The sequence below is a fragment of the Psammomys obesus genome, unplaced genomic scaffold, assembly GCF_907164565.1.
Source record: "Psammomys obesus unplaced genomic scaffold, mPsaObe1.curated_primary_1811, whole genome shotgun sequence".
Classification (NCBI taxonomy): Eukaryota; Metazoa; Chordata; class Mammalia; order Rodentia; family Muridae; genus Psammomys; species Psammomys obesus.
In genome coordinates this window covers 1-21,126 of record NW_026593896.1, presented here as the reverse complement: position 1 = coordinate 21,126, position 21,126 = coordinate 1, and the positions used below count along the sequence as shown (strand labels likewise).

At 53.8% G+C, this 21,126-nt stretch overlaps 2 protein-coding genes across 5 annotated transcripts; one reads left to right on the top strand and one right to left on the bottom strand.

The window, feature by feature from the left end:
* Window positions 1-3,731: 3,731 nt before the first annotated feature.
* Window positions 3,732-12,527, top strand: Fsd1 (fibronectin type III and SPRY domain containing 1). Its single transcript, XM_055617454.1, has 13 exons — window positions 3,732-3,894; window positions 4,964-5,059; window positions 5,346-5,477; window positions 5,887-5,988; window positions 7,052-7,074; window positions 7,259-7,380; window positions 7,994-8,203; window positions 9,966-10,064; window positions 11,197-11,356; window positions 11,530-11,609; window positions 11,750-12,001; window positions 12,098-12,186; window positions 12,291-12,527. The coding sequence occupies exons 1-13, from the start codon at window positions 3,880-3,882 to the stop codon at window positions 12,399-12,401; spliced, it is 1,491 nt and encodes a 496-aa protein (XP_055473429.1). The 5' UTR covers window positions 3,732-3,879; the 3' UTR covers window positions 12,402-12,527.
* Window positions 12,528-12,714: 187 nt separating this feature from the next.
* Stap2 (signal transducing adaptor family member 2) lies at window positions 12,715-20,297 on the bottom strand. Of its 4 annotated transcripts, none has more exons than XM_055617458.1 (13): window positions 20,114-20,294; window positions 18,124-18,225; window positions 17,865-17,987; window positions 17,454-17,510; window positions 16,294-16,394; window positions 15,834-15,968; window positions 15,397-15,466; window positions 15,217-15,319; window positions 15,048-15,113; window positions 13,431-13,604; window positions 13,257-13,349; window positions 13,107-13,181; window positions 12,715-13,008 (listed from the first exon to the last, which is right to left on the bottom strand). In XM_055617458.1, the coding sequence occupies exons 1-13, from the start codon at window positions 20,213-20,215 to the stop codon at window positions 12,944-12,946; spliced, it is 1,266 nt and encodes a 421-aa protein (XP_055473433.1). In that variant the 5' UTR covers window positions 20,216-20,294; the 3' UTR covers window positions 12,715-12,943. The 4 variants fall into 4 exon arrangements, with proteins under 4 accessions (XP_055473433.1, XP_055473434.1, XP_055473431.1 ...); XM_055617459.1 differs by having other exon boundaries at window positions 18,124-18,195; window positions 20,114-20,293; XM_055617456.1 differs by having other exon boundaries at window positions 13,431-13,543; window positions 15,048-15,319; window positions 20,114-20,297.
* Window positions 20,298-21,126: the final 829 nt, after the last annotated feature.

Here is a 21,126-nt window from a genome sequence, read left to right as displayed (position 1 = left end):
TTCTTTCTTTCTTTCTTTCTTTCTTTCTTTCTTTCTTTCTTTCTTTTACTATGGAGTCCAAACTAGCTTTGAGCCTGGTATCCTCCTGCCTCAGCTTTCCAAGGGCTGGTGTCTGAGATTTGGGAGTCTGAGGAGTCTAGACCCTCCCCACTTCATCCCCACTCATACCTGTTTCTACTATGACTTTTGTCCCATTGCCCTTAGCCTCCTGCAATGTGGGGATCTCCAGGGTGGCCTTGCATACGTAGTCCCCGCTGTCATTGAAGTTCACACTGTCTAGCCGCAGGGTGAGGTTCCCAGGTGGCACCCAGAACAGCTGTCTCCGAGACTCACAGCTCACAGATCTGAGACTGCCATTTGAGATGAGTGTGTGACAAAGGTCAGAGTTGTTCAGGGTCCACTCCACTCGCAGCCTCTCCCAGGCCTGACTTGGCGTCACCATGCAGAACAGGGACACATTACCACCTTGTGTCACATTCACCAGTGGAGGCCACTGCTGCGCGATCAGACTCACAGCTTCCCGTAGGCCTAGGGAGAACACAAGTGTCACCCAAGTCTAGAGCACTGTGTGAGGGCCTAAGTTCGAATCTCTAGAGCCCCTGCAAAGGGCCAAGTGTGGTGGTGCACAGATGCCACCCTGCGGGGGGCACAGAGACTGAGGGATCACTGAGCTTTCTGCCCAGCAGCCCCTCCACCTGCAAGCCTCAGGCCAATGAGAGACTCAATCTCAGAAAGTCAGTGGACATGGATCAAGAAGATGCCTGGACTGAACCTTGGGCCTCCTCACATGACCTCTGTGAGGGAAGACACACAAACACACAGACACATACACACACAGGTAAAAACAGGGGCCAGCAAGATATCAGGGGCCAGCAGGTAAAGCACTAATGAGCTGACTTCCATTCCTCACAGGCCACATGGTAAAGAGGAGGAGAGGGGGCTGGAAGGATGGCTCAGTGGTTAAGGTGGCTGGCTTCAGGAGACCCCACACCTCTAGCCTCTGGGGGTGCCTCAGCTTACATGCACACAGACACCCCAGATACATATAGTTTTTTAAAAATCCCTGCAGAGCATGGTGGCTCACACAGTTAAGTTCAGCTCTCCAGAGGCAAAAGCAGGCAGATCTCTGAGCTTCAGGCCAGCCGGGGCTACAAAGAGGGAACCTGACCTCCAAAAACAATATCTTAGAGCATGGAGACCATAGAGGCTGGGCTTCCAGGCCCATATAGGCTGGTGTTATGCCGAACTTTGGACTCCTCTGCAGACCCTGTAAGGACCTCCAACCCCTGTAAGGGCTCAGCTATCCAGAAAAGGAGACTGGTGTTCGGGGTGGTTCTGAGGAGGGATCAGGCAGCTGAAATGGGGTGGACAGCAGGAGGGGGTCCACAAGGTGAGGACCCAAAGTACTTACCCCAGAGCTGCAGCAGAATGAGAGCCCAGCCAGAAAACTCCATCCCTGAACCATCAGGTCCCAGGCTCACTCTGCTGCACTCAGGTCAGCCCAGCCCCCACAGGCACTCACTCTTCCTGTCACAGCACCCACCCCACCTCCACTGAGGTGACACTGGGGGCAGGCAGACATCCTGTCTTTCAGGGTGTGGGGGAAAAGGGGTCGAGTTCCTTTCACCTCAAAGTATTCTACATCCAAAAAGGAGAATGCATCTGTCTGTGAGTGTGGAGATTGGGGTCATGGGAGTGGAAATTTCTTTGGAAGATTCTACAGGAATATACAAAGGATGCAGAGGAAGAGCAGTAGCAGAATGTGGGACAGAAGGATAGCGAGGAATGATGGGCTCAGTGGTGCGAGCATACATCCAGCATGCAAAACCTCTGTGTTCCAGCCCCAGCAGCCCATAAACCAGGCATGGGGGGGGCATGACTGTCGTCCCAGCATTTGGGAGGTAAAGGCAGGAGGATTAAGAGTTCAAGGGCAGAGCCAGGCAAGGTGGTGCATGCCTGTAATCCCAGCACTCAGGGAGGCAGAGGCAGGTGGATGGCTATGAATTCGAGGCCAGCCTGGTCTACAAAGAGAGTCCAGGACAGCCAAGCCAAGGCTACACAGAGAAACCCTGTCTCAAAAACAAAACAAAAGAACAAAAACCAGTTCAAGGGCAGCCCTGGTTATACATGGTGCATGAGGCCAGCCTGGGCAATGTGACACTTCTCAAAAATCAATCAATAAATTAATAATACCCTGCCTCGGTGCCTGAGTACCAAGCCCTTTCCTGGTTGCAGTGCTGGGCAGGGGGCCCAGGCCTGGAAGGTGCTCAGGTGCAGGCTACTGAGCAGGAGTCTTTGGGTTCTCACAGGTGTCGTGGGGTAATAACCAGCCCAGCGGTGGTGGTGCACACCTTTAATCCCAGCACTTGGGAAGCAGAAGCACGAGGATCACTGTGAGTTCCAGGCCAGCCTGGGCTACATAGAGAGATCTGCTCTGGTAGCAAAACCAAGTCACCCTGATCACTGTCAAACCACAGAACAGCTATAACTTCCTGGTGGTCTGTGTATATACAACCATCCCCAAGCCTGAGGTTGGGACCTCTCTCTGTTGGAACAAAGAGGTCTCAGCCTGGCAAGGCCAAGTCTCTCTTACGGGTTCTTGGTGAGGCTTCAAGGCCTGGGCAAAAGTAAGCTCAGTCCCCAGCCTGAGCCCCACTCTGGGGTCAGTGGTCAGTATGATAATTGTTAACCAAGAGAGTTGTCTCACGCTCAGCTACAACCATGACCTACTTTCTTACTGAGAGCTTCCTGGAATTGTTCTGAGCAGCAGGAAGGACCGTGCCCTGGGCAGAAGAGCAGGGTTTAAAGACCCTGGGTAGACAAAGCCCCAGGCCAGTGGTTCTCAACCTTCCTAATGCTGTGACCCTTTCATACAGTTCATGTTGGGCTGACTCAAAATTATTTTCATTGCTGCTTCGTAATTGTAATTTTGCTACTGTTTTGAATCACAATGTAAATATCTATGTTTTCTGATGGTCTTAGGCAATCCTTGTGAAAGGGTCATTTGACCCTAAAGGGGATGCGACCCAGAGGTTCTCAACCAGCAGCTGGTCCCCTCCCTGAGCCCCAGACGCTGCCAGGTTGACAGCAGAGCCAGCCGAACATAATAAACATGCTTAGCGCTAAAGGCCAGGGGCTGGTCGAGAGGTTTCTAGGGGGAGATTTAGTGTGGAGCTCTGTGGATGTATAGGAGCGTTTCTCACTGTGTGACCATAACGGCTGACCGCTAGTTGATTGTACAAGCAGTAAAAGGCAAGCATGTGAGCCACTGAAGAACAGCTTTCAGGGCAGCATAGGGTGGACAGCCTGGGTGCCAATTTGAATAGCAGATGGCGACGATGTGGGGGTGACTAAGGGATAGTCCCGAGATCACAAGACATGACCTGAGGGAGGCAGCCGTGGTTGTGCATGCCTGTGATCCCAGCACTAAGGGAGGCAAAGGCAGGCGCATCTCTGTGAGTTCAGCCTGTTCTACAAAGCGAGTCCAGGACAGCCAAGGCTATACAGAGAAACCTTGCCTCGAAAAACAAAAACAAAACAAAACAAAACAAAAAGAAAAGGTATGAGCAAAGGTCAAAGCCAGATATTCCAACTTCCGCCTGAGCACTCTCTCATCCTCCCAGCATCACAGGCAGCTAGATACCCAGGCTCTGGAGGAAGGCCAGTCTCAACTCCGGACTACATTTCCCAAGCAGCCCCAGTCGCGAGGGCATGCGCAGTGCATGCAGTGATGGAGCGCTGACCGGGGGCGCGGCGGCGGAGGTGGTGAGGGCGCGGAGGGCTAATTGGCTGCCGGCTGCGGCCAAGGAGGTTTGAGGGTTTGGAGAACCAGCCGAGAGGGACCCCGCGGCCGGGCCGGGGCGACCCGGGGCTGCAGCAATGGAGGACCAGAGGGTAGGACCCGGAGGGATGCACGGAGCGGGCGCGGGGAGGGGTCCAGGTGATGCCGCAGCGCCCCTCCCTTGCACGGGCCGACTGCACCCGGCTCCGGTTTACACGCAGACCCTCGCCCCTCCCCCCGTCCTCACTCAGCACCTCATCATCCTAGCCAGGGCTCAGCAGGGTCCTCGTCCAGCAGCTTAGAGCCCCCAGCTTTACAGTGTCCAGCTCCACCCCCCCCAACCTGGGTGGGAGTCGGGTTCTGGTGTCCTCCTCCACTTACCCTGAGGATCCTCCTCTCCAAGCCCCGCCCTTCACAAGTAAGACCTTCAAGCTGCCCAGGTGAACTCCATCCACTTTGCAGGCTGCCTCCTGCCTGTCACATCTCTCCCACGAGAAGTTTGTTTCTCCATATAACCCTTTACCCCGGGATAGCCCAGTTGGACTCTGGGACTCGATTGCCCAGGCTGCTCTCTCACTGCAGATCACCTTCAACTTTCAAGATGGAGATACTGGCCTGGGGTGTTGGTGGTACACTCCTGTCATCCCAGCCTTTGGAGGTAGAGGCAAGAGGTTGAGTTCCAGGCTAGCCTGGGCTACACAGTGAGACCGTCTCCAAAACAAAGCAAGGAACTGTGGAAATGGTTCAGTGGGTAAAGTGTTTGTTGTGCAAGCTTGAGGACCTGAGTTCAAGTCCCCAGTGCCCTTGTAAGAAGTTTGTGTCATTGCATACACTGTAACCCCAGCCCAGGGACACAGACAGGAGGATCCCTGGACGCAATGGCAGCCAGCCGAGCCACAGCTCAGTGAGAAACCCTGGCTCAATAATAGGTGGAGAGTGAGAGAGGAAGACACCCGACATCGACACCTCGCCTCCAACACACACACACACACACGCACACACACACACACACGAAGTAAAAACTGTGTAAGCTCAGTGCTCAGGGTCCATCCCCGAGAGCCTTGCTGCGCCTCAGTTTCCTTCTCTGCTATGGGAATGCTGCAGCCTCGCCTAAGGCCTACATTCCTGGAGGGAGGGCAGTGCTCACCCAAGCCTGCTGCCCATGTTCCTTCTGTCCCTCAGGAGGCGCTAAGAAAAATCATCACCACCCTGGCCGTGAAGAATGAGGAAACCCAGACCTTCATCTACTCCCTGAAGCAGATGCTGCTGAATGTAGAGGTGAGCAGTGCAGTAGGTCCTGCATGCTCAGGCGGCGGGTGCAGGGGACAAGATGGAAGCACCCCTCTGTGTCTGCCAGAGGCTCTCCATGCCTCAGTTTCCGTGTCTGCATCGCCTTTTCTTTTTTGAGACAGGATCTCTCTATGCAGCCCTTGCTGGCCTAGAACTTGCTCTGTAGAGCAGGCTGACTTGGAACTCACAGAGATCTCCTGCCTCTGCCTCTCCAGTGCTGGAGGTAAAGACATGCGCTACTGCACCGCCTTCATGGTGGTCTCTTCCCATGCAGGCAAACTCAGCCAAAGTCCAGGAGGACCTGGAAGCCGAGTTCCAGTCCCTCACGTCTGTTCTGGAGGAGCTGAAGGAATCCATGCTGATGAAGATCAAGCAGGACCGGGCCAGCCGAACCTATGAGCTGCAGGTGCGTCCACACAGCCATCCCTTCCCCCAAATGCCTTCCCCGTCGCCACCACCCCCAATGCCTTCTCAGGCCTCCCTACTGGTCCCCCCAAACCAGGATAAGACTCCCGCTCAAACACCTCCCCTGGCGCACAGGGGTTCTCCAAGTCCAAGCTGCATCTCTCACAGTGTACCCAAACTTCATCCTGACTTCTTAAGATCCCACATTCCCACCTGTGCTAACCGAGGAGCCTGGGGGACTCGGGTGTGACCAGCCACGAATCAGGCTCAGACTGGCCCCACCAGTACTCAAGGCTCCAGTCTACAGTTCCTACCTGGGTCCTGTTATGCTGTGGATCTTGGGGGTTTGTAGAGCTCTGGGTGGGTTTGTGGTAGCTGAGGGATTTGTCGTTGTCACTCGCCGCCCACAGAACCAGCTGGCCGCCTGCACGAGGGCCCTGGAGAGCTCTGAGGAGCTCCTGGAGACAGCCAACCAAACCCTGCAGGCTGCAGACAGCGAGGACTTCCCACAGGTGGGTGTCAGTGAGGGTCCCTGGGTCAAATGTACAGTGTTCAGTTTTGCTCACATATTTATTTGTGTTGGGAGAGGGTAGTGCGCAGCCCACAGCAATCCTGCCTTCTCTTCGTGTGAGTCTATGGATCAGCCATAGGTCCATCAGGCTTAGCGGCAGGCACGTTTACTCACTGAGCCCACAGGCCATTTTATTTAGGTAGTTCCTCCATGCAGCGTGAAGCATAATTATGTCTCTGAGACTGTTTGGTGAGGGCTGGAACTGGGGTGCAGTCGGTAGAGCGCTTGCCCAGCATGCATCAGGCCCTGGGTTCCATCCCCAGCACCGTTGGAGTTCAGAGCCAGCCTCAGCCCCAATTCCAGGCCAGCACGGACTACATGAGACCCTGTCACAAAATGCAAAACAAGCTGCCTCGATGAATAAATTATTACTATAATTTCATACTAAGTGGTCAGTGGGTTTTTACTCAGAGTGGGTTTTCACTTTGTGGAGCGCTCGTTATTTTTTTCTGAGATTTAAGTTAAGCTGCTTTGTTAAATGTGAGGCTCAGAGCTGGCAAGGTGACTCGGAGAGAAAGGTGCTTGCAGCCAAGCCAGATGATCCAACTTTACTCCCCAACATGGTGAAGAGACCCCACTCCCAAGGGTTGGCCTCTGACCTCTATGCACGTATGCACAGAGAAATAAATGTAATTTCAAAACTAAAAATAAAGCCAGACAGTAATGGCGCACGCTTTTAGCCCAGTAGTCAGGAGGCAGAGGCAGGTGGATCTCTGAGTTCGAGGCCAGCCTGGTCTACATAGTTCTAGGACAGCCAGGGTTACACAGAGAAACCCTGTCGCAAAAACAAGCAAACAAAAGAAAACAACAAAAATAAAAAGAAGTAAGCGTGCCTGCTGTCTGCCCTGGACATGGGGGATCGGGGGCAAGGGCTACCTTTGTCTCTTTGATACATAGTCTGGAAGGGGGCAGTTCAGCCTCTGCCATGCCTCAGTCTCCCTGCCTGTATAGTGGCACAGACCTGGGTGACATGCACCTTTGATTTCTGCTCTGTCCTTTTCTAGGCCGCCAAGCAAATCAAAGATGGGTAAGATGCCAAGGTCAGGCCTGCATCCCAGAGTCCTGCCTGTGTGTGACGGTGGGGACACCCACTGGGGAGGCCAGGTCCCTGAGCACTGCACAGGAGCACAGGGCAGGGGACCCCAGGTGTCCTGGCCCGGCCCCTCTGCTGCCAAGCTGCCACTGGTTCGTTCCTGCCTCCCTCCCTGCAGTGTGACCATGGCCCCAGCCTTCCGACTGTCACTCAAAGCCAAGGTCAGCGACAATATGAGTCACCTCATGGTGGACTTCACACAGGAACGGCAGATGCTACAGACCCTCAAGTTCCTGCCTGGTGAGATGTGGACCTGCCCGAGGGCCCAGGACTCTTGAGGGATAGGGAATCAGACTGGGTGGAGCCAGAAAGTCCAGCCCCTGCACACGGGAACCAGGGTTGGGCCTGTGGCTGCTGTGGGTGGGCTGTAGTTGAGCCCCGCCCACAAGAGGGTAGTGCCTGTGACTACCACACTTGTCGGTAGGGTCCTAGCCAAGCCCTGCCCACGGCCTGTTGTCAAGTGGGCAGGACCTAACCAAGCCAGGTTCACACACTGGCCAGAGTTGTCTTGGGGGTGTGTCCTAACATGCATGTTTAGGGTTTGTGGATGGCAGGTATGTGGGTGGGTAGGTCTTCAGTTTGGCCCCCCTTCTGAGCTCTGGAACCCCGGGAAAGCCCTGTTCTGGGACTCTCAGGGAACTGTACCTTCTAGGGAGTTGGTGCTCTCAGGACCACACCCCTGGTTTGTAGAGAATTATGGAAAAGTACCAAAAGGTAGAACCCTGAGGTGGTGTGCAGAGAGCCCTGCCCTGACCACGTGACCTCAGGAAACCCCAGCCTCAGCTCGTCCCACAGAGCTTCACCATGGTAACCTGGGGACTCAGATGCTGACCTTTCTCCCTGGCCTTGGCAGTGCCCAGCGCCCCCATCATCGACTTGACCGAGTCCCTGGTGGCAGACAACTGTGTGACACTGGTGTGGCGCATGCCGGATGAGGACAGCAAGATTGACCACTACGTGCTGGAGTATCGCAGGACCAATTTTGAGGGCCCACCCCGCCTCAAGGAGGACCATCCCTGGATGGTTGTCGAGGGCATCCGGCAGACTGAGCACACCTTGACAGGTGGGGGAGCACCCATAGGCGTGTGGGGGAACATTGCCTGATGGATAAGGGGACACTCTCAGGCAGGTGAGGGAGCACTCCAGGTTAGGTGAGGAGCACTCACAAGCAGATGAGGAAGTGTGGCCAGGCACAAGAGGGAGCACTCTCAGGTGAATAGAGGGACAGACAGGCATGTGGGGAGCACAGCCTGATGGGGGACACTCTCAGGCAGCTGAGGAAGTACTCCCTGAAAAGTGAGAGAGCATTCCTGAGCAGGGCAGGAGTGGGAGCACTCACAGATATGTGAAGAAGGAGCATTCCCAGGCAGGAGAGGAAGCATTCCTTGACAGGTGAAGGGGCACTCCCAGATAAGAGAGGGAAAATCTACAGGTAGAGGGAGCACACCTAGGCAAGAAAGGGAGCTGTCTTTGACAGGTGGGGGAGCATAGTTGGTAGATCAGTCCCCGCTCAGCTTAGCTAAACATCTCCCAACCGCCCAGCCCCCTCCTGGCACCATTACCCTGTCAACCCATGGCATGTTGGTGGTCCTGGCTTCCTGCAGCTCCTGGGGTCTGAGAGCAAGCTGATGGGATTAGAACTGTCAGCAGAACAGATAGCAAGGTGGATGAATTTGTCCCTGTGGGAAGGGCTGTCTACGCAAAGCTGTTTGAAAGCAGAGGAAACTGAGGCACAGAAGGAACTTCACCCTCATCTTTCTAGCTGTGCCATCCAGCTGCAGTTATGTCTGTGCCAGTGTGAAGGTCAGAGGTCGGCATATACCATCTCCGTCAATGGCTCCTCTCCACCTTATTTTCTGAGACAGTGTCTCAGTGTCCTGGAGCTCATGGTTAGCTAGTCTGTCTGTCTCCGCCTCAGCTTTAGCTTGGGTGTCAGCTTTAGCTCAGGTGTGTCACGCCTGGCTTTTTCTTGGGCTAGGTGACTGGATTCAGGTCCCCGGATTCCCGCAGCATACCCATCTCTGCTTCCTTCACTCACTAGTGACAGTAGGGAGCTTCAGGGTCTAGGCATCCATACAGCCTACAGGGGGCAGGGGCCCAGGAGGCGGGAATCGTCAGGCCCTAATGAGTTTACAAAACCTTTCAGGGAACCCCTGATTTTCCTCCCTAACTCTCAAATCTCGGGCTATAATCACCAGCCTGCTAGTTATGTGTAATTAGCATTCATGGTTAATAATGAGCATGCTAATTGCAGGGGAAGCGGTCATGCCAGCCAGTGCCAGAGCCCCGGAAGCTACTGGCACCCCCTCCGTACAAAAAACAGAACAAACCTACCGCTTTTTCTCCATAGGACCTCAGAATCCCTTCTCCGGGCTTCTCCGCTTCATGCTGGTTTTGTGACTTTTTATATGCGGGTTAGTCACAGACAGACACACAAGTGCATTTGAGGGCACCTGTCTCCCCACCAGTGATAGCTTGTAGACCAGCCACAGTTCAGCACCAGACCAGAGAACTGAAGGGGGGGCAAGGCTCAGGTGCCGAATGCTCAGCCAACAGTAGGGAAACCCTGAGCTCCATTCCCAGCTTGGTGCATACTGGCCATGCCAGCTGTGGAGGTGAAGGCAGGAGGATCAGGAGTTCAAGGTCAGCCATGGCGCCCTCTTCTGGCCTCCGCAGGCACTGCATACAGGTGGTACACAGACAAACATACTGGGCAAACACCCATACATATACACATACATACATATAAATCTTAAATGCGATATAGATGGACAGACAGACAGGGGTGGTATCCCTGTGGTCTCACATCCTGTCTTTCCTCCTAGGACTCAAATTTGACATGAAATACATGAATTTCCGTGTGAAAGCCTGTAACAAGGCAGTAGCTGGTGAATTCTCCGAGCCGGTGACCTTGGAGACGCCAGGTGACTGCCTCCCACCCCTCTCTCACTCCCAATCTCCCACCCGTCCTGGGGTCCTGGGAACCTGTCCTCGATACGGTACTCACAATAGGGTGATGTGACTCTTGTCACTGTGGCCGTGGGGGAGCTCACCCTTAGTCTGCCGTGGCCACTTTCTTAGACACCTTAGACTTTTGTGAGTTTTTTTACTTCTATTTATGAAGTGATCAGGAATTTTCTTTTATTTTGCATGTGTGTTAGTTTGTGTGTGCGTGCACGCACATATAACGCATATAGGGGGTTCGTGTGTGTAAAAAACATCAGGAGTTGTTCCTCAGGCACTGTCTGCCATCTCTCCAGCCCCTTGGTTTTGTTTTTTATGGCAAACAGCTCACCTTAGTGCCTAGCCTTTTCTGCCATTAAGGTTTTCCTAATCATGACTTCATGATTTCAGTGCATGTATCCGCTGCAGTGTGAAATGCCGGTGGAGGCCAGATAGGGAGGTGGAGTTACAGATAGACGAATAGACACTGTGAGCTTCCCTGTGGGTGCTGGGAATCAAACCCAGGTCCACCGGAAAATTGGGGAACAATCTCCAGCCCCCTCCCTTTCTTTAAAAACAAAAACAAAAACATTTAGTTAGTGTTTGGAGATGGCGTCTCATTAGGTGGCCCAGGCTGGAAGTCACAATCCTCAGGCCTCAGCCTCCTGAGAGCTGGGACTGCGAATGTAAATGGATGGTGTGGTCTCAGTCTCTTTCCCTTCCTCCTTCTGTTTTCTATAGAGCTGGAGACAAATTCTCTATTTCCACAGTAATTCTTTGTGTATCACCTTTGGAAGGCCCTCTGATGTCCAGCCTTAACCTCCTCTTGCTGTAGCCATGCTCTTTCTTTGGGGTCAGTGGAAGCACAGGGCAGAGAGACAGGTTTGAAAATGCCTCAGGACTCCAGAAAAGTTTAGGCTTCCATCCCTTGACCTTATCCCTCTGGCTCACAATCAGCTCCCACAAACTCTGTCCTTCGTCTTCCCGTATGTCCCCTCCTGTCTGTCTCCCTCGTCCTCTGTTCCGGTCGGCCTGGGTCACCGGCTCTCCATCTCGTCTCTCTGTCTATCTGGGTTTCCCATCTCTGTGACCCCCTCGTCTGCCTGGCCCCAGCATTCATGTTCCGCCTGGACGGGTCCACATCTCACCAGAACCTGCGCGTGGAGGATCTCTCCGTTGAGTGGGACGCCATGGGAGGCAAGGTCCAAGATATCAAGGCTCGCGAGAAGGAGGGCAAGGGCCGGACAGCGTCCCCTGTAAACTCCCCAGCCAGGTAGCCTGTCTGGGAGGGTTTTTGTTTGTTTGTTTTTCCACATCTGACCAGATGGCTCAGTGGGTTAGGCATTTTCCAAATGAGGAATATGGCAGGCATGTTGGCTGGTGTGCAACGGGGGGCTGCCCCCGGGGAAAGGTGTGAGCTGAGCTGAGCTTTCCTGCTGTCCACAGAGGGACTCCGTCTCCCAAGAGGATGTCCTCAGGTCGTGGGGGACGGGACCGCTTCACAGCTGAGTCTTACACGGTGCTGGGTAAGGATGGGAGATACAGGGAACTGAGGGCCTGAGCAGGGACATGGTGTGCCTTGGGAGTGACTGGACCCAAGGGAGCAGCTCAGGAATTTATGGGAGATGCGCACCCTCGGCTCCATTCTGCCCCCCTCATGCCGCAGGGGACACGCTGATCGATGGCGGGGAGCACTATTGGGAGGTGCGCTTCGAACCGGACAGCAAGGCCTTTGGCCTGGGTGTGGCCTACCGCAGCCTGGGCCGCTTTGAGCAGCTGGGCAAGACCGCTGCGTCCTGGTGCCTGCATGTCAACAACTGGCTGCAGGCCAGCTTCACCGCCAAGCACGCCAACAAGGTCAAAGTGCTGGACAGCCCCGTGCCCAGCTGCCTGGGCGTGCACTGCGACTTCCACCAAGGTGCCATCACTTTTGCCTCCCTCTGTCCCAGTGTGCCGGCCCCCCCCGGTCCTCACCCCCTTCCTGACACCTGTCCCCCTGCTTCCCTCACCCCAGGCCTCCTGTCTTTCTACAATGCCCGAACCAAACAGCTCCTGCATTCGTTCAAGGCCAAGTTCACGCAGCCCCTGCTTCCAGCCTTCACAGTGAGCCTGCTGCCATGGGGAGGGTGGGCTCCTGTGGGAAAGAGTGCACTGGACCAGCCTCTGGGTGACTCCTGGCTGAGCCCTCCTGTCCCCCACTGTCTCAGGTGTGGTGTGGAAGCTTCCAAGTGACAACAGGCCTTCAGGTCCCCAGCGCTGTGCGCTGTCTGCAGAAGAGGGGCAGTGCCACCAGCAGCTCCAACACCAGCCTCACCTAGGCCTGGGTTGCCTGCCAGCTGGGCGCTTCGGCCTGGCATCTCCTCCTATCTGCTGCTTGGAGCCTTAACTCTGGAAGGGAGGGCCAGGGCCCCCTCCCCACCTCACTTCATAATAAAGAAATAACACTGGACATGCTCTTGCACTGGTCCTTGGGGACAGGGCACATAGGTGACCCAGACCTTGGATTTCTTAGCTAAGAAATAGGCTTTCCTCGTGGACAGGTGTCAGGTTTGACAGCTTGGGGCCATGCCCGACAACCCCACCCCCAATCTCAGAGGCCATGCTAGACACATGCCTTTGGTCACAGGGCGCTTTCATTTTGGTTTGGGCTTTATTAAGTAAGGTCTCACTCTGTAGCCCAAGCTGCTGTGGAACTCACTGTGTAGCTCAGGCTACCCCCCAAACTCCCAGGGCTCTTCCTGCTTCACTGTTGGGAGGCCATTCTTCACCATGCTGGCTGCGTCCTTTCCCATGAGCGAGGGTAGAGCCGATGGAGGAGCGGTGTACCCCGAGATAGCCCACTGGTCCCTGGGAGCATGGATCAGTGTTCCAGTGCCCTCCTCTTCTGGAGTTTTTCTTCCAGCTCAGCCGTGATATCGCCAAGCCCTGGAGTGTGGGAACCCAGACTTCAGCTGGGGCAACCTGGACTGTGTCCTGCTCCCAGGATCCTGGACCATGCATCCAGACACCCAGAGTCTCCTTACTTGTCACGAGGGAGGGAGCCTGGGGTGAGCTGCCGCCTGGCTTCCTGGCCCAGACACTGGTGATGGCTTTGAGATCTGCAGAAGGAGGCAGATGAGGTCCAAGGCCACCTGTCACCAAAGAGGGGGGCAATGGGGAGCCTGGAGCCCTACCTGGTTTGGGCACAACTGGTGGCTTTGGAGGTTTTGCTGGGATCTTCACTGGCTTCTTGGGCTTCGGAGGGACTGGCTGAGTAGTAGGAGACACTGCATGAACAAGAGAGAGATGTCACAGGGTGCCACCTGTTCCTCTTAGTAACACTGTCTGCAGCCCAGCCCCAGACTTACCATCCTGATTCATGTATTCAGTTTCTGGGGAGTCTTCAATGGGGGTCACGTAGTTCTCATCATGGTCCGGTAACTGAGGCAGGGGAGGTAGTGGAGGCAGTTTGTCTTCCTGGCTGGACACAGACACAGGTACAGGTGGGAGTGGCTTTGGGACATCAGCATAGCGGGCAGGGCCTGATGGGAAACAGAGTCACTGTCGTCTGCACTTTGGAATGCATGTGGGATTTTGGCTTCAGACAGGTACAGAAATATATTTGTGTGTCTTTGTCTGTGTGTGTGTGTGTGTGTGTGTGTGTGTGTGTGTGGTTTTTTTGGTGTGTCTGTGTGTGTGTGTGTTGGTGGTGGTGGTGATTTGAATAGGTTTGGCCCCCACAGACTCATGTGCTTGAATGCCTGGCCCATTGGGAGTGGCACCATTAGGTTTGCTGAAGGAAGTGTTTCACTGTGGGGGCCAACTTTGGGGTCTCCTATGCTCAAGCTATGTCCAGTGTGTCAGTCTCTTTCTGCTGACTGCAGATCAAGACGTAGAACTCTCAGCTCCTTCTCTAGCACTGTCTGCCTGCATGCTGTCATGCTGCTCACCATGACAGTAACGGACCAAACCTCTGAAACTGTAAGCCAGCCCCAATTAAACATCATCCTAGGGCTGGAGAGATGGCTCCGAGGTTAAGAGCACTGGCTGTTCTTCCAGAGGCCAGAGGCCGGAGGTCCTGAGTTCAATTCCCAGCACCCACACGGTGGCTCCCAACCATCTATAATGAGATCTGGCGCCCTCTTCTGGGGTGCAGGTGGACATGCAGACAGAACATTGTATACATAATAAATAAATACATCTAAAAAAAGTCATTTTAAAAAGAGTTGCTGTGGTCATGGTGTCTCTTCACATCAGTAAGACCCTAACTAAGATGTGTATATACAGAGGTGTATGTGAGCCTCTGACATGCACGCACACCTTAGGAGGCGCAGCATATACACACATGGCTCAGGAGGATCATGCTGCGCTCCCCTCAGGACTCTGCTGCCTGAGTAAAGGAGACCCCGCATCCTCTCCTGCCTAGCTCACACCCCAGCTCTCTCTGAAGTGGTTATTCCTCCCTTTTAATAAATATTCCTCCTCTGTTAATAAAATCCTTTGGAGATGGACCATTAGTTCCAGCGCGCAGAAAGCAGAGGCTGGTGGATCTCTGTGAGTTTCAAAAAACTAATAATGAGGATAATAAAATAAAAACAAAATTCTTCATTCTCAGGATAGGAGTTGATGCCTGTCATCTGAGGCCTCAGCTATGTGAGAGTCTATTGAAAACACAAAGCAGGTGTGGGGGGGCACACTTTGATCCTTGAGCACCTGGGAGGCAGAGGCAGCTGGATCTCTAGAGTTCAAGGTTAGCCCAGTCAATAGGGTGAAACTCTGTCTCAACAAACAGAGCCCCTGGGAGTAGTGGTTCACACCTTTAGTCCCAGCACTCGGAAGTCAGAGACAGATGGGTCTGTGAGTTCGAGGCCTGTCTGTTCTACAGAGCGAGTTCTAGGAAAGCCAGGGCTACACAGAGAAACTCTGTCTCAAACAAACCAAACAAAGTTTTTGGTCCTGCATCAGTCAGGGGAAAGGGGAGTCACCTGAGCCTCGCGAGGAGGGCACAGCCCATACACTCTCGCCATTCTCCAGATCTGAGTCCACGAAGCCTGGAACAGAGAAGGCGGGCAGCCTGGAGGCAGCACTGAGGCCGGATGCTAGCCCTCCAGAGGGCGTCCCTGACCAAGCCTGGCTGCCCCACACCGCACACACCTAGAACCTTCTCATAGTCCTCTTCCATCAGGAAGGGGACCAGTGCCCTCTTGGTGTGCGTCACGAAATAGTTGACCACAGCTTCCAGTGAGGAGCAGGAAAACTAGGCAAGAGAAGGTGGTCAGTCAGGGGGTGGCTGGGGCAGAAGGAACACAGAGCCCAGGAGCCCCCAAGACTCACCGGGTCTTCCACGTCGATCACATACTTAGGACCCTCCCGCTTCACTTTGTAGTGTTTGACCACGGGAGACCTGCAGATAATGGACAGCTGGGTAGCTGGGAGCCCGAGACCCCAGGAGACTAACCTCAGTGCCCCGCCTGTATGTTCCCTCCTCCGCCCAGGATGAGACCCATGCCCCCCAGAAACCCCACTTTAGGCAGCACCCCGCCCCTGAAAGTCCGACACACACACACACACACACACACACACACACACACACACACACACACGTCAAACCTCACTCCAAGTCACGGCCGGGTCCCCAGAGCTCTGACCTGACTCCACTTTCCCTGCATCCTCTCTGCCTGCTAAGCCTCCACTTAGGGTCCCCGCCCCTAGGTTCCATTTCCCCCGGTGTCCACGCCCCCGGAACCGCGCACGCATGCAGGCATGCATACCCGTTGAGTGTCTGCCGTGTAGTGACAGACACACTGTCCTTGCCGTCCCCGCCAGGCCGCAGCAGCAGGTTCCCGCACTCGGGGTAGCGCTCCAGGAGCAGCTGCGCCTCCAGCCGGCTCACCTGCAGGAAGCACCTGCGCGACCGCACGCGGAGATGCGGAGAGCCGCGCAGGTCCACCCTCGACCAGGCCTCGGGGGCCGCACACCTGCTGCGCCATCCAGGCCCCGACCCCAGAAAGAACCCGCTCCTCGACGTGGGCCCGGCCACTCAGAGACCTCGTCTCCGTTCCCAAACCCGGTCTCCCTTTCTTAAATGAGGAACAGCCCGAGACACAAGCCCCGCCCTTCTCTTGACTACAACCTCGCCCCCAGGGACCCAGGCCGGTCCCGAGGCCCTCAGACTTTCAAACCCCAGCTAGGGCGGGTGCCTTTCCCTCCCCGTGGGCAGCCAGCACTCACCAGGGCACCTCGGCCGCCCGGCGCGCCTCCTCCTTGGTCAGGACCTCGGCCATCATGTACAGGTGTCCGGGTAGCAGGGTCAGGTTAGACGGGACACGAAGCTGAAGAATGATCCAAGCAGGAAACCCATGGATGGGGACCCAAAAGGTAAACTGAGGCCAGCATGTGTAGCCAGGGAGGAGTCCCCAGCACTCCCGGGCACCCCACAACATACAGATACGCAGACACTCAGAGACAGCCCCTAAAGCGGATTCAGAAGGTGTTAGAACCTCCTCCGAGTGCTGGGCAACTCTCAGGTTCAAGGAGGAGCCAATGAGAAAAAAAAATCGAAGTTTTAAACTGTACGAGGTGATGCACACCTGTAGCCTGAGCACTTGGAAGGTGGGGCAAAGTCGGGAAGATCAGGAATTCAAGGTCATCCTCAGCTATATAAGGAGTTTCAGGCCAACCTGGACTACACGAGACCCTGTTTCAAAAATAGAACAAGGTGCTGGGGTTCTGGCCCAGCAGTTCAGAGGACTGGAGTTCAGTTCCTAAAATCCACCACTCAGCAGCTCTCTTCTGGAATCTGGGGGCATTGTAGTCGTGTAGGTACACACACACACACACACACACACACACACACACACACACACACACATCTAAAAATAAAATAATAAACGAACAAATCAAGAAACGAACAAAAAGTTTTAGTTTCGTGGTCCGGCTTCAGGCTGTGAGCTTCCAGACTGAGATCCACTTGTGCACCCTGCCATTGTTTTGGGGAATGAAGAGTGGGACGATCAAGGGGCATTTCTCAAGTGTGGTGGAGGAATGGGACAGAGATTATAACGGTTCATCTCAATTGTCCGCTCAGTGAAAATGAGAGTCACCAGGGAAACAGACCTCCGGGCACCGCCATGAGGGGACTTCTAGTTCACTGAGGTGGGGAGCCACACCCTGAGAACCATCCCACGGGCTGGGGTCCTGGACTGAACAGCCTGGTGAGCAGAGCGCCGATTCATCGATACATCCCTTTCTGCTACCTAAGCCCATGTGACTTGCGGATTCTGTGCCTTCTAACTCTGAACCAAGAACAAACCCTTCCTTCTTTAGGTTGCTTGTGCCAATCATTTTGTGATGACAAAAATAACTAACAGAGAAGTACAGGCTGACTTTACCTCCACCACGGTCAGGATAAAGCCTTTCCACATCTCGTGAGACTCCAGGCTCTCAACCTAGGGGGAACGAGAGGAGGAGGAGGAGTTTATGGTAAGGAGAATGAATATGTTCCTTGGAAAAGTGGACCAAGGGCTTCATTCCGCCCTAGGCGTTTTGCACAGGTGCATCCTCTGTCCAGGGCTTTTGCACAGACAGCCCTGCCCTTTGCCCAAGACCTTTGCTTAGCGGTGTTCTCTGCCCCGGGGCCTTTGCATAGCTGTGCCCTCTGCCCAGTGGCTTTTGCACAGCTGAGTCCTATGCAGTCAGTGACTTGTAGAATGTGAGGAGCCCTGAGGAAGACTTTGTGTGACTCCATATTATATTATAAATGTTGGACTCAGTGAAGGAGTCTCTCCTTCCTTCTGGCATACCTTGAATTTGACCTCCTGGTCCCGGAGAACCAAGCTGAAGTGATAGGCAGTGTCACGGGAGCTTCCCCTCAGAGCCTCATCTTTGAGCTTTGAAAACAGCCTCAGGTCCAGCTTCTCCAGGGGCTGGCCCAGAGAAACAGGAGTGTGTGAGTATCCGGGTCCCCAGAATAATGGGGCCATCCCCTTGTTGACATAATCCCAGGCCTGCTCCCTCCTAGGTCTCCATCCATTAGACCCTGAGTCACATCATCTTCCTCACCTGCAAGTCCCGGTTACTGTTGTAGAAACAGATGGTTAGACCCTGGAGGCCTGCCCAGAATTTCCTGTAATCCTGGGGGCCAGAGAAGAAAGGAGAAAGAACCTGGGTGGCAAAGTTGCACATGCTCAGTATACTCCTTCCTGCTGCAGGGCCTTTGCTGAGGCTGCGTGCCCTTCCCCACACTCTACAAAGCTGCCTGTTTTCAGTAAAGGTTATGTTTTCTTTCCTTCAGTTTTTTTTTTCTTGACACCTTTCCATGTAGTACAGGATAACTTTGCATTTCTGTTCCTCCTGTCTTTACCTCCTGAGTGCTGGGATGATGGCTGTGTACCACCATAGCCCCTTTCTGTCAGAATGGGCATGGAGCCCTGGGCTCCATCATGCTAGGTGAGCAGAGAATGCACTTAGCCCCAGCCCCTAAAAGAACATGTTTGCTGAGGTCCTCCTTCCCCATTGCCCAGCCTGAGCATCTTCTTTTGTCTAAGACACTATGTTCTGGGGGACAGCTAGTGGCTTTGTCTAGCATGGACATGAGGCTGGGCTCCATCACCAGCATTTTTTAAAAAATATTTATTTCATTTATTTATTACATATACACCAGAACAAGGCAGCAGATCTCATTATAGGTGTTTATGAGCCACCAGGTGGTGGCTGGGAATTGAACTCAGGACCTCTGGAAGGGCAGCCAGTGCTCTTCACCTCTGAGCCATCTCTCCAGCCTATCACCAGCATTTAATAAAGGAGAAAACAAAGGGACTCTAATGGAATAGAGACACACGCACCCCACAATGTGAAGAGATGGTTGCTGTGAAGGTAAGCTGGTCTTACCTGATTAATGGTATTCCACATACAAACACATCTATCCACTCATGCATCCACGCACCCATGCATTCATCAACCCACCATCCAGCCAATCATTCATCCATCCACCCACCTACCCATTCATCCATCAATCCGTCCACCCTTCGTCCATCCATCCATTCATTCATCCATCTATCCACCTCCCCATCCCCCTATTTATCTATCCACAGAACCATCCATCCACCCATCCATCCATCCACACACCCATTTATCCATCTACTCACCATCCACATACCTATCCACCCATCCATCCACTCAGCCACCCACCCACTCATCCATCCACCCATCCATTCATACAGACACACACCCACCAATTCACCTGCCTACTCATTCATTCTTCTCTCCATTCACCCCCATGTCTGCCTATCCATCCATCTGTCCCTCACCCGGACAGGTGGGATGCAGCTGAGGGACCAGAGGGTAAAGTCAGAGTGGTGAGCAGAAGAAATGGAGGGATGCGTGCAGCAGAGAATGCATGTAGTTTGAGTACTTGACTCCGGGGGAGGGGGGAAGCACACTTGTCATTCTAGCATTTGAAAAGCTGAGGCAGGAGGATTGCTTCAAGTTTAAAGCCCTTCTGGGTTATAGTCCTCAACACCTGTCTCAAAACAACCTTAACCTCTGCGGTCTCGGTCAGCTGTCACCATTTCTACATGCCACCTGCCCAGACCTTGGCCCAGAACCTCAAGTTTAATGGGGTTACAAGTGGGCAGGGAGGGGGGGAGGTGCAGCAATGAGAGGGCACCTTATTTCCTGGAGGAAGTCTCTAGGCTTGTTTACCTTCACAGAATGGAAAGAGAGACCAAGTTAGAAAAATGAAACAGCTGGACGGACAGATCGAGAGACCAACAGTTAGGCAGTCGGGCAGCCAGGCAGTAAGGTGGACAGACCGACAGGGATAAAATCAGAGGACAGAATGTTGAAAGGAACACAGAGACAGACAGGCAGCCAGAACCTTCCACAGCCAGCAGCATATGCCGAGCTCCGTGCTCCCCTGGTGTCATCTCACCATGACCTCACCATGACCTCCCCTTGCCGGCCCTTCCTCTGTGGGGTGACCTCAGTCCAGAGAGGCTGCGCCGGTTGCAGTTGCCCGGACAGAGCAACCCTGCTGGCTCCCCCGTCATACCTGGTCGCAGGGTCCCTTTTTCTCTAGGAAGCTCTCATAGTAGTGCGAAGGTGGCACAGCTTTGGGCTTTGAGCCCCGGGGTGGGCTCAGGGCCGAGGCCATGTCCAGCCCAGGTCCCTATCCTTGCAGTAGGAGTCCCCGCCTGTCCAGGAAGCAGATAAACAGGTTCCCGGGGAGTTTCCTCAACTCACTCAGCTGTCGCCTCCCTCTTTAGCAGTGCTGGGCGGAGGCTGGATCCTGGGGAAATCCCATCAGCTCTGGGCTCCAGTCCCAACCAGAGACAGGGACTTGTGTTAGGGAAGGTGGCTGAGAGACAGACACAGGAAAATCACAGAGACATACAGCCGGCGCATAATAGGAAAATCTGGAATACTTGGTAGGCCACTGAGTGCAGCAGTAAGTTTCTCTAGATCATCAAATAGGCTTTGCCTACAGGGCTTTTTGCCTACAGTCAATCTGGGAGAAACTTTCTCAGTGCTGTTGCATTTGAGCACACTCAACTGATAGCAATTTAATTTCTGATTACATTTGTGTGTCTTTTTGTGGAGGTCAGAGGACAGCTTGCAAGAGTGGGTTCTCTCCTTCTACCACCTTCTCCCCGGGGTGCTCCCAGGAATCAAACTCAGATCATCAGGCTTGGTGCCAAGTGCCCTTCCCCACTGAGACATTTTACCAACCCCCACATTGAAATTATTCCCAGCCTGTGTATCAGCTTGCCCTTTATCAGATGTACATCTAAGTACTTTAGTTATTTGACTTTAGTTTTTTGTTTTGTTTTGTTGAGACACAGTCCCATGGAGACCACAGGCTGATCTCCAACTAAGTAGCTGAGGATGAATTTCTGAAACTCCTGTCTCCACCTCCTGAGTGTTGGCATGCCTGGTGTGCACATTCATATCTGGATTTGGATTTTGTTGTTGTTGTTCTGATTTTTCTTCTTTCTCTTTCCTTCTTTTTTTTTCTTTCTCCTTTCCTTTCCTTTCCTTTCCTTTCCTTTCCTTTCCTTTCCTTTC

Excerpts from the sequence above, each read along its gene's own strand:
- Fsd1 (XM_055617454.1), top strand. Across the intron at positions 7,381-7,993 it reads GACCCTCAAGTTCCTGCCTG|TGCCCAGCGCCCCCATCATC; the intron begins GTGAGATGTGGA and ends TGGCCTTGGCAG. Across the intron at positions 12,187-12,290 it reads CCCTGCTTCCAGCCTTCACA|GTGTGGTGTGGAAGCTTCCA; the intron begins GTGAGCCTGCTG and ends CCACTGTCTCAG.
- Stap2 (XM_055617456.1), bottom strand. The coding sequence starts at position 20,215 with ATGGCCTCGGCCCTGAGCCCACCCCGGGGCTCAAAGCCCAAAGCTGTG. Across the intron at positions 15,467-15,833 it reads ACACGGCAGACACTCAACGG|GTCTCCCGTGGTCAAACACT; the intron begins GTATGCATGCCT and ends CATTATCTGCAG. Across the intron at positions 13,009-13,106 it reads GGCTCCCTCCCTCGTGACAA|GGCTTGGCGATATCACGGCT; the intron begins GTAAGGAGACTC and ends CCCACACTCCAG.